General features: G+C 49.4%; 1 protein-coding gene across 1 annotated transcript in view; it reads right to left on the bottom strand.

Moving 5' to 3' along the window:
- Positions 1 to 12,273, bottom strand: part of LOC140404405 (dual oxidase 2-like) — a 150,824-nt gene that overhangs the window by 86,091 nt on the left and 52,460 nt on the right. Inside the window, exons 8-12 of the mRNA XM_072492898.1 lie at positions 7,909 to 7,969; positions 7,693 to 7,789; positions 5,165 to 5,252; positions 3,532 to 3,634; positions 1,008 to 1,180 (exon numbers count right to left, since the gene is read on the bottom strand). Of these exons, the coding sequence (XP_072348999.1) occupies positions 1,008 to 1,180; positions 3,532 to 3,634; positions 5,165 to 5,252; positions 7,693 to 7,789; positions 7,909 to 7,969 (522 nt within the window). The remainder of the gene's footprint in view (positions 1 to 1,007; positions 1,181 to 3,531; positions 3,635 to 5,164; positions 5,253 to 7,692; positions 7,790 to 7,908; positions 7,970 to 12,273) is intronic.

Genomic DNA, 12,273 nt, shown 5'->3' with positions numbered 1-12,273 from the left:
GTTTTAATAGTTTGTGGAGTATAAAAACAAGGAAGTTATACTAAACATTTCTAAATTGCTGTTTAAGCCCCAACTTATTGTCCTGTTCTGGGTGCCACAGTATAGGGAGGGTGTCAAGACTTTGACTGGTGGGCAGAGGAGGTTTGCCCGAATAATATCAATGTGGTGTGGGAAAGAAAGAAGTTGGGATTGTTCTCGATACAGCAAAGGAGGTTAAGGGGTGATTTAATGGAGGTCTTCAAAATTACACGGAGCTTTACTGCAATAGGGAAAAACTGTTTCCACTGCTCGTTGTGTTAATAACCAGAAGTCGCAACATTGATGAAAGAACCAGGGGGGAGATGACAACTATCTTTATTTAACACTGAGGGGTGATAATCTGGAATGGTCTGCCTGAAAGGGACTGGAAGCAGATTCAATAGTAACTTTCAAGAACAGAGGGTGGCGCAGTGGTTAGCACGAGGTCGAGGACCCGGGTTCGATCCCAGCCCCCAGGTCACTGTCCGCGCGGAGTTTGCACATTCTCCCCGTGTCTGCGTGGGTCTCACCCCCACAACCCAAAGATGTGCAGGGTAGGTGGATTTGGCCACGCTAAATTGCCCCTTAGTTTAAAAAAAAACGTTCAAGAACAAATTGAATATGCACTGGAAATGGAAAATATTGCAGGGCGACGGGGAAAGAGTGAGAGTGCGGGGCTAATTTAACAGCTCCTTCAAAGAGCTAGCATAGGCACAATGGGCTGAATGGTCTTCACGAGGCAACATTCGAAGATAGCAGAGGCAAAGGAGGTTGATGCATTCGTTATCTTGAGATCCTAGGAAAGGTCGACTTTCCCCGTGCACTTCAACTTGATGTAGTAGTGGAATATTATGGACAATTATTGCATTAAGAGGCAGATGTCTCACTGGTGCTTTTCACTCTGCGGAGAATTGTATTTTTAACAGACACATGGCTTTACATTTAGCAACGTTTATTCTTTTCAAGACAGGAGTCAGCGGTAATCTAACCTCTGGATTCTCACTGTGGAGGCGAGTGTTGATATTTGACCAGTTTGTAATCGGCTGGAGATCAAAGAGTCGACGAGCTTGGTTGTAACTTTGAAGACCACTGTCTCTCCCCCTCTGGATATCGAGAGCAACCAAGTCTGATCTTGTAAACCTCATTGGTCCATACACGTAATCTGTAAAAGGTAAATACCTCAATCAGCAAGACTGCATGCTATTTAAAAAAGCCCAAATAACCAACAGTAGAATGGCAGGGTACAATGTAGTTCCCACACCAATACAAGAGTGCAAAAAAAGAACGAAAACTGGTTAGATTTTAATATTGCTGAATAAAGAGTCACGTTATCGAAGCTTTTCATCTTGCACTTAGCAGCACAGAGGCAAGAATGTCAGATTTCAGAAGAAACAGTATATGCACTGCATGAGAAAAAGGCACTGAATGGTGGATTAGTTGATTCCAATTGGCTGAGATGTTGCCATGGAGAATATACCAGGGCACTGTTGTCACCAGGTTGGTACTGCCAGTTTGACACTGCCTGGGTGTCAGGGGGCAGTACTCAGTCAAAACACCTGGTCTTTCTAGGAAGGACTTCAGAACAGAGGAAACCCCAGCAGAAACAAACTGCAGTTCGAAACAACATAGAACATACAGTGCAGAAGGAGGCCATTCGGCCCATCGTGTCGGCACCGACCCACTTAAGCCCTCACTTCCACCCTAACCCCCCCAGAACCTTTTTTTTTGGTGACGAAGGGCAATTTATCATGCCAATCCATCTAACCTGTGCGTCTTTGAACTGTGGGAGGAAACCGGACCACCCAACGGAAACCCACGCAGACACGGAGAGAACGTGCAGACTCCACACCATCAGACAGTGACCCAGCGAGGAATCGAACCTGGGATCCTGGTGCTGTGAAGCCGCAGTGCTAACCACTTGTGCTACCGTGCTGCCCACATCTGCTCAAAAGGGGAAGTGCTTCAAAGTTTTTTTAAAAATTTAGATTATCCAATTATTTTTTCCAATTAAGGGGCAATTTAGCATGGCAAATCCACCTCCTCTGCACATTTTTGGGTTGTAGGGGGCGAAACCTACGCAGATACGGGGAGAATGTGCAAAATCCACACGGACAGTGACCCAGAGCCGGGATCGAACCTGGGACCTCAGCGCCGTGAGGCAGCGGTGCTAACCATTAGGCCACCGTGCTGCCCGTGCACTTCAAAGTTAATGGACTGAAGAGCTATAAAAGCCGAGAAAGCCCAACCTTCCTTTGAAGTAGCCTGGACCTGTTAATCAAGAGGCTTGCAAAAGGCAATGGACTGTGAAATTGAATGTAAATAATGCAGTTCAAAGCTTTTAGGTTTCTCAGTAAGCCCAAAGGCTTGAAAAAGTTAAAGGGGAATGGAACTGAATGTGAACAAAGCACTTCACAGGTTTTCAACACATCAAAAGGAAGACTTTTACCTTCATCCGACAGCACATTGATATTGACATGCTGGGAGAGACAAAGGTTTGAAGGCTACAGAAGGAAGACTTTAACTTCATCCAACAGATCATTTAAATTGACATTCTGGAAGAGAGTTTAATGGTTTTCAAGGCTACAGAGGAAAGATTTGCCACAAGGCCTCCATTTCCGGGAAAGACCCTCGAACTGAGTCACTAAAGTCAGCCTAAGACCCCCAGAGCGCCCACCTCTGCACCCTGGAGGTAAATATAGAGAGGGTACTCACCCCCTTGCTTCGCACTGTCCCTGGTGCCTGGTCCCCACTTTTAGGATCCAGTCAAGATTTACACCCGGGTCAATTCCCGCTTGTGGGGGTTGGGGGGAGGCGGGGGTGGGGTGGTGAATACCAGGAGGCTGCTGCATTAAACTTTAATCTCGTTTCAGAGATTAAAATAAATGCAAATGAGCTGTGATCGGGTTCTGGGCGAGATCCTGATCACGCCAGCTGGAGCAGCCTAGAGAACTGATTTGAGCGCGGTGCAAATCCCATTTTGGGGCTCTCCTGCAATTCTCCCAACACAGCAGGATTTGTTGTGGGCACAACGTGGTCGGGGAATTGCCCCCATTTGTGTCCAATTTAAGCAAGACAACATTTTCAGTCATTATAACCCATTGCTTTCCACTTGATACAGCTTGAGTGGGGGTGCGTGAAGCTTAAATATTTTGAAGTAATATAGAACCTTTATCGTTCAACGTTAAATAATGCTTGCATCATGCAACATTTAAAAGCATTATAGGGCTTTCTGGGGTATCTGTTTAATGCACTTTGTACCAGGGAGGAGAGCACCTCAGTGAACCACCAATTGGCGCAGTAGCCAATTGCTGTTGCAGTTAACGCACACTCTGTTTTCTGTCACACAAATACGACTAAAATAGGTAGGGCCAAGTTGCACGTCCCAAGGGATTCCATATACATCTTTAACTTGCTTTTGGCTCTCAAAGGGCCCCAGTTAATTTAGCTGTTTCTGGCATCTCTCGAATTTAACCCCGGCAACTATTTTTTAAACCCTGATTGAAAGATTTTTACCTCTTAGATCTGACACCACAATATTGTCCTCCCGTTCTGCAATTTGAGAAGCCATCCCCAGAATCACATCATCTATGTCCTGTGGTCCTTTGAAATTCGGATTCTAGCAGCAAGAAAATAACAAAGCTTGCAAGTAAATGGGTGAGAAATATATCAACCAGTAACAATTAAGTGCCGCAAATAAATATCCTTAAAGTAGATTAACAGTTGTAAGAATGTTCATTGATTGTATTTTGATTTACACGTTAGCAAAAAGTGCCACAAACTTTTATTACTGCTCTGATCTTGCCCTCCATAATATTAACGTAAAATGAGAGGGTGACATTGGTATTTATTTTCAGGATGTGGGCTTTGCTGGCAAGGCCATCATTCTATAATGCCCATCCCTAATTAGAGGATGCTGGTGGCAGCCAAGAGGTGGCAAATATTTCAGAGAGAAGTTAAGAGTCAACTACATTGCTCTGAGCCTTTTTAAAGATTATTCCATGGGATGGGGGCGTCGCTGGCAAGGCCAGAGTTATTATTAACCTAGTTGCCCAGGAAAAGGTGCTGGTGAGTCTCGCACTGCTGGGACTGTACAGCACAGGAACAGGCCCTTCGGCCCTCCAAGAAACTATAGTTCACTACAGCGAAGGGTATGAACGCATTGGAGAGAGCAGAAAAGGTTTACAAGAGTGGTTCCAGGGCTGAGAAACTTCAGTTATGAGGATAGATTGGAGAGGTTGGGACTGTTCTCCTTGGAGAGAAGACAACCAAGAAGAGGTTCGTTAGAGATGTTATAAATCATGAGGGGGGTGGACAGAGTAGACGGGAAGAAACTGTTCCCACTCGTAAAAGGATCATGACCGAGAGGGGCACAGATTTAAAGTGATTTTCAAAAGAAGAAACTGTGCTGAGAGAGTTTCGGGTCTGGGACGCACGAAGTATGGTGGAGGCGGGTTCAATCGAGGCATTCAAGAGGGCATTGGATGATCACTGGAATAGAAACAATGTGCCGGGGTACTGGGGAAATCACAGGGGACTGGCACTAAGTCACGGTGCTCGTTTGGAGAGTTGGTGCAGACACAATGGGCCGAATGGCCTCCTTCTGGGCCGTAACAATTCTGCGATACGCAGCTGCCGGCCAATCAGATTGGCAGACAGCTCTCTGAGGTGGGACATTGGCCCTCTCGACAATTAATACTGCTCCTATCGTAAAATGGCCGTCCGGCCGTCAGCATCACTACCCACTTTTTAGTCTGGTTGGGGGAAGGGGGTGTGGGTGGGAAAAATGGCATGTGGTATAATCCAGCTCTTGGTGATGAAAGCTAACCCACCATTTGCCGTCCTAATTGCTTGCTGCACCTGAATGTAACTTTCGGCCATTCATGTACCAGGACACCCAGGTCTCTCCGAATGCAAACATTTTCCAGAATCTCAACCTTCAAAATGATGTTTTCTATTTTTAAATCTTTCAGACCAAATTAGATAGCGCCTGCCACATTGTATTCCATCTGCATCGTGATAGTTTTCTCTTTCTGTTGCTCCGATAAGCTGGTTAATTAAACTCCAGTTCACAACTTGCTGTGGTGGGTATTTAAAGTCACGCCATTTTAATTTCCCGTTCTGTCCTGTGACCGTTACATCATCGTACCTCTCTGCTCCAGAAGTTATTACACACTCGAAATGCTTGGTCTTCTCTGTTAACATTCGTAACATTTCGAAACCGGCACTCTTTGGTCCTGGAAGAGCCAAATCGGAGCTAGTATTGGCATTACACTCAATTACAGAACAACTTATGCATTTCACTTACATCCAGTTCCGGAACAATTAGAATTTAGGAATTTCTAGATGCAGAACAAAAACACGGTCCGAGCGGGTTCGTCTTTTAATTTTCTGGCAGCACATTGTTCAGTGTTAATGGAGTTAATTACTAGTCAAATCAATCAATCTCTATCAACTGGTTGACAGTATCCCCAGACATGAGAAAGGTCCAAAACTGTTTCATAAATAATAGGCACGGTGGCACAGTGGTTAGCACTGCTGCCTCACAGCACCAGGGACCAGGGTTCGATTCCGGCCGCGGGTGAATCTCTGTGTGGAGTTTGCATGTCCTCCCCGTGCCTCTGTTGGTTTCCTCCGGGTGCTCCGGTTTCCTCCCACATTCCAAAGATATGTAGGTTAGGTGGTTTGCCCATGTTAAATTGCCCCTTAGTATCCATAGGTTAGGCGGGGTTATTGGGTTATGGGAATTGTCATGATATTCAAACACACACATCATGACAGACAGACCAACAGACAAATCAGCACACATAACACGACAGCCAATCAAAGACAAGGACAGAGACAGTATAAGAGAAGAAACACGACACCTGGTGGCCAGTAGATCTGGAGACCAGGACAAGGACAGGACCTGATTAACAACACACACAGGGAGTCACCACGTGCAGAGTATCAAGACAGAACTGTAAATAACAAGTTGAAATAAAACAGCGTTGTACCAAATACAACCGTGTTGGTTCATCTGTACCTCAGAACACCCATCACCACAGGAATGGGGTGGGGGAGTGAGTCTAGGTTCAGGTGCTCTTTTGGAGGGTCGGTGTAGACTCAATGGGCCGAATGGCCTCCTTCTGCACTGTAGGGATTCTATAATTCTGTGAATTGATCTTGAAGTTGAGTTACTGGTGTTACTTAGAGAAATGTAGACACATTCAAAGGACAAGAACAATGAAAATTACAACACAGAATCAGGCCCTTCGGTCCTCCAAGCCTTTGCCGGCCATGCTGCCCGTCTAAACTAAAATCTTCTACACTTCCTGGGTCCGTATCCCTCTATTCCCATCCTATTTATGTATTTGTCAAGATGCCCCTTAAACGTCACTATCGTCTTCCACCACCTCCTCCGGCAGCGAGTTCCAGGCACCCACTACGCTCTGTGTAAAAAAACGTGCCTCGTACATCTCCTCTAAACCTTGACCCTCGCACTTTAAACCTATGCCCCCTAGTAATTGACCCCTCTACCCTGGGAAAAAGCCTCTGACTATCCACTCTGTCTATGCCCCTCATACGTTTGTAGACCTCCATCAGGTCGCCCCTCAACCTCAGTCATTCCAGTGAGAACAAACCGAGTTTATTCAACCGCTCCTCATAGCTAATGCCCTCCATACCAGGCAACATCCTGGTAAATCTCTTCTGCACCCTCTCTAAAGCCTCCACATCCTTCCGGTAGTGTGGCGACCAGAATTGAACACTATACTCCAAGTGTATACATTGGGCGGGATTTTCTATTCCCGCCCGAGTGCGCATTATTTGTACCGCCATTGGCCACGACTAGTGTTGAATAAGGGACCTGAATGGAAAATGCGCAGTCGAGGTCGCACATAGCCCCGTTTTGTACAGTGGGGAGATTTGCTCGCCAGAACTCCCCATTGTAGCGAGAGATCGGGGCACCATTTTACCATTTATAAATGGTGTGCCGATCTCCGGGGCCCCCAAAACGATCCCTCACCTCATCCACAACCTGAACGCAATATGGGAGAGTCCCAGCCCCCCCACCCCCTCACCACCCACGCCAGGCAATCCCAGCCCGATCGTGCAAATGCACAAAATGCCAGCTTGGCACCTTGGCAGTGCCAACCTGCCACCCCAGCAGTGCCCATGCCAGCTGGCAATGCTACCCGGGCACCTTGGCATCGCCAGGCTGGTACCCACCCTGCCCAAAGGGCATGCAGCTGGGCTCTCCGAGTGCCCTTCCATCTGGTCCCCCTTTGTAGGTACCTGTACCAAACAGCGCTCGCCCGAGGTCTCTGAGGTGAAGGGCTTGAATCCCAAAGCCTCAGGTTCCTCGGGGAATCTGAACATTAGGATGAGGCTTCCTGCCTCGCTCTAATATGCAGATTTGCCAAAAATAATCCCGCCCCATTGCGAGTGGGATTCACATCGCAGGGCCTGCCGGGTAGATCCTGGGAGCTGTGGGGTGGGGGTGGGGTAGGGGGATGCGGTGGGGGGGGGGGGGGGGCGTTTGATTTTCGGGAGCAGCATGGCTGTTGCATCGCACCCTTTATCTACCAGGTCCTTATACTACACACTGAAGTAAAGATTCCATCAAAGCAATAGAAACCAAGCAAGCTCACGGAGTCACCCAGAGAAATATTAAGTCAACGTAATCCTCGTCTCTACCTCCTGTAGACGCCTGGTGGAACCAGGGAGTTGATTATTCTAATAGCCGCCGACTGAAATTCAGGTGAGATACCCGGATCTACTTGTTTCTGGTAGCCTGGAAAAAAAACAGAAAGCCAGTCGGAAATGCTCAACATCACTTTCTCGAAACGTTTGTGATTTGCTTGTTTTAGCTTGCCACAATGGAGTTGCTGTGAAAGCATCAACCACACTGACCTCCATATGTGCTCGCATTCTGTCCAATGAAGGCCGGCAGCCACTCGTAAAGTATGATGCGCTGCAAGGATAAGAAAACAGTGTCAGCCGAGATTTCCTCAGTGTGCAAATGCGACGTGCTCGATCCCACCGTTGACTATTTACGTGTCTAATTGGCACTTAATACAGCTCGCCTTCCTCAAAGGGGGTCTCTTGTCAGATCTCCAAACAGCACCTGGATCAAGTTCCAGCCCATTATTCTGATACATTTAACCTGTAATGAGCCTTTCAATTTAATCCAGCATGTAAGGGAAGAGTGATACCATGATTGGGACAGTTTCGCACTCCTGTATCAACTGAATCTGTTTTTAAAGATGAATAAAATATAATTTGGAAACCAGCAAAGAACCTATTTTAAAGAAGTCCAAGTTTTGCAGCTCCTAAGTAACCTAATTTATCTCAAAATCACCATAAAGGTGTCCATGAGGAATACTTCTTGGCAGTTAACAGTTAACTGTGCTCTGCTGCATTCTCCTTGGCAATGCCTGTACCTATCAGAGTCTGTCTGCCAATCAATCAGCACTCTCTTCTCATATAGTATAGATTGTTGTTCGCTTTTCTATTGGTTTATCTTACGCAGCTACCCTGATGAGTGCAAGATGAAAAGCTTCAGTAGTACGTACTTTGCAGGTTTTTTTTTAAATATCAGTAAAAATTCTTTCCAAACAAGCCAAGCCATTTGTAATTCACAAATCTTCAACCAAGTAGGAATGTTGGGCCCTCATTATGCATATTCCCTTGCGATTGAATACAACGATAGTCCAAAGATATGCAGGTTAGGTGGATTGGCCATGCTAAATTGCCCCTTAGTGTCCAAAGTTGTTAGGAGGGTTTAGTGGGCTACGGGATTATGGCGGGGAAGTGGGACTTGATGGTGTACTCTTTCGGTGGGTCGGTGCAGGCTCGACGGGCCGAATGGCCTCCTTCTGCACTGTAGTAATTCAGTGGATTCGATGGATAGTGATCAATATGGCAAACAGCACAAATTACCATTATCTGTGACGGAGCTCGGAGAAAACGCCAGAGTTCCTGGAAGTTTCATTGGAATCTGATGAAAGGTCATCTCGACCAGAAATGGTGGCTGAGATTTTACGAATCCCGCCTGCGACAGGAATCGTTGTGGGCAGGATGGAAAATTGAAAGGACCAGCCAGAGGCCTGTTGACGTTGAGTGTGAATTTCCTATCCCATGGTAGGCAGGTTAATTTGTGGCGGCTTTTTCAGGGAGTTACCCGCCCGCCCTGTTGGCGAGTTCCCAGCCGCGATTCAACGACACTTATGGCCCTGGGGAGTTCCTCACCGGTTTAGCCCACACTTTGAATTTTGTTTAGCACTGGGTAGCTGAACCGGGCTGCCATTTGGGAAGGGTGCCCCGATCTCGAAGTGAGCTTGTGGGTGCTCCTCCACACACATGGGCACTACTCCACCCCCCCCCCCCCCCCCAAGTGAGGACACACTGCTATGGGGTGCCTGGGGGTCCCCCCTATTCAGCCCCTCCCAAGCCTTCCTACAGCAACCCCCCCTCCTTTCCAGAACCACAACCTATCACCCCTCCAACCTCCCAGAGGATCCTACTTGCCCACCCTGCACTCCCCACCCTTTAAAACTCCCCTCCACCGTCATTTCATGAACATGACCCCCCTGGCACTCGGGCACTCTTGCACTGCCACCCAGGCAGTTCTCCTGCCAGCTTGGCAGCGCCACCCAGGCACCTTGGCAGTGCCAGGGTGCCGGCTGGGCACTGCCAAGGTGTCTGAATTCCAGGGGGAGGAACAGGGAGCCGCCCTGCACTTTCCCTGACCACTCCGGGGTCTCCACTGGCCCGGCAGATCCCCTGGGTGCCGTTCCACTTGGTCCACGTTTCTGTGGACCAGCACAGACCGGCGCCCGGCTGCAGCCTCCCTGCAGAGGCCGGCAGATCCCAGGAAGGTAGGTCGTAAATAAGTTTACGACCCATTTCCGTGAGCGTCACTTGGCCCCGCCCATTATGGGCGGAGTTCCGACTCTGAACGTCTCGCGGGGCTTGGGTGAATCCCGCGAGGCTGTCGGGAGGTCCGCTGGAGGACCATCCCGCGATTCTCCGGCCGCGTTACGCTCTCGCCCGAGAGCAATGCGGCTGGAGAAGCGCGCCCATGAACTCGGTTTCTCTCCAGAGACTACTTGACCTGCTGAGCACTTCTGGTAATTTCTCTTCATTTTTATTTCAGATTTCCAGAGTCCGCAGTTCTTTGAGGTGACCTGCGAGTTCAATTCTCCACACTACTGTGCCATCACATCTCTTTCCCAAGCCTTAGAAACGCCATCTTCAATGTTGGCTTTCTCACCCTGAAGCTTTTTGAAAACAATGTTGGCTGGCATTTTCCCTCGCCCAAGATGATTCAGTCAGTCCCATTTCCAATTCTGCCCGATGCAGCTGCCAGGTCAACCTGTTTACCATCCGAGCGATGCCTCAATGGGCAGAAAACCCACGAGACAGTCTGCTCTTTGTCCGGTAGAACAGAACATTCTGAACATCAGCATCTTTCCAAGCTCTCTTTCTCTTAGTGCCTGGATTCTCGCAGTGAAATATAATACTGTGGTATTATCAGGTATTGCAGTACCCGAGAGGCTGAAGACCATTAGTTAAACCGAGGAGTTTACCATTGGCTGTTTTGTATGTAGTTCCGCCCTGACAAGCGGGGTATAAGAACCGGTGCCGTCCCAGCAGCCCTCATTCTGTACCGAAGCTGATGGGGAACAGTTCTAGTCAATCAAGCCTTCAGTTATGTTACTACCTCGTTTTAATAGTAATTGATCGTGCATCAATTTAATAGACTACGACTTAAGCTGAAAGGATGGATCTCCGAATCAAGCCGGAGTGTCTGCAACTCAGCCCCCACGCAGAGAACTTGGCGGCAATCTTCAAGCACTGGCTGGCGTGCTTTAAAGGCTACCTCGAGACGGCCGGAGGCACCCCCTCAGGAGAAAACAAACTGCATCTTCTGCATTCAAGGGTAAGCCCTGGGATCTACACCCTCATCGAGGAGGCGGAGGACTTTGATGCAGCGATCGAACTGTTAAAAGGACATTAAATCCGCCCTGTAAATCAGGTCTACGCACGTCACCTGCTTGCAACAAGACGGCAAAGCCCCGGGGAATCGTTGGAGGAGTTCTACCGCGCGCTACTGGTGCTGGGCAGAAACTGTGGCTGCCCGCAAGTTTCGGGGAGCGAGCACACAGAACCCCTAATCCGGGATGCCTTCGTAGCAGGTATGAGCTCCTCAGAGCCAGCGGCTCTTAGAAAAAGACACCCTGGGACTTAGAGAGGCACGGGCCCTAGCAGGCTCCACGGACGTTGCCTCCAGAAACGCGCAATCCTATGTGCCCGACCGCGCCGGGGCCCCCTGGGCAGCGTGGCACCCCGCAGGGGCAGCCCCACAGACTTTCCCCGTGTCCCCGCAGGCCTGCGCTGTAAGACAGCCCACTACCTCCGTCGGGCCCCGCTGTTTCTTCTGTGGGCAGGCGAAGCACCCCCGCCAGCACTGCCCGGCCCGCACTTCCCCAATGGCAAGAAGGGCCATTTTGTGGGGGTCTGCCAGGCACGAGCGGTGGCCGCGGTCCCCAGCGGCGACTCCGGACCGCCGCAGCAATCTTCTCTTCGGGCCCCAGGCGGCCAGCATTCACCGCCACCCCCCTATCCTAAGGCCACGTGCGACCCACGGATGCGGCCATCTTGTTCCTCGGACACCACGCTGGACGGATGGGCGCTGCCATTTTGTCCATTCCCGACCACCATGCGCGACCCATGGGAGACGCCATCTTGGATGGGGCCCCAGGACCCCGGCACGGCCGACTACACGCTGCCCGATCAAAACCCGCAACTACTTCATCTGGCCTTGGTGACTCTGGACCAAAATCGACCTCGGACACTCTCAACAGCAACGACGACGGTCTTCATCAACGGCCACGAGACGTCCTGCCTGATCGACTCTGGGAGCACGGAGAGCTTTATACACCCCGACACGATAAGGCGCTGTTCACTTGTTACCCACCATGTAAACCAAAGAATCTCCCTGGTCTCTGTTTCACACTCAGTGGAGATAAAGGGGTTCTGCCTAGCAAACCTCACGGTCCAAGGCAGGAAATTCAACAATTTCCGCCTGTATGTCCTGCCGCACCTCTGCGCGGCTACACTCCTGGGGTTGGACTTCCAATGTAACTTGCAAAGCCCGACCTTCAAATTCGGCGGCCCTATACCCCCCCCTTACTGTCTGCGGCCTCGCGACCCTTAAGGTCGACCCGCCTTCCCCGTTTGCGAACCTCACCCCGGATTGCAAACCCGCCGCCA

Source organism: Scyliorhinus torazame, chromosome 30, assembly GCF_047496885.1.
Source record: "Scyliorhinus torazame isolate Kashiwa2021f chromosome 30, sScyTor2.1, whole genome shotgun sequence".
In the NCBI taxonomy this organism is placed as follows: domain Eukaryota; kingdom Metazoa; phylum Chordata; class Chondrichthyes; order Carcharhiniformes; family Scyliorhinidae; genus Scyliorhinus; species Scyliorhinus torazame.
The sequence above is the reverse complement of the archived record's forward strand: the minus strand, read 5'-3'. Positions and strand labels throughout refer to the sequence as shown.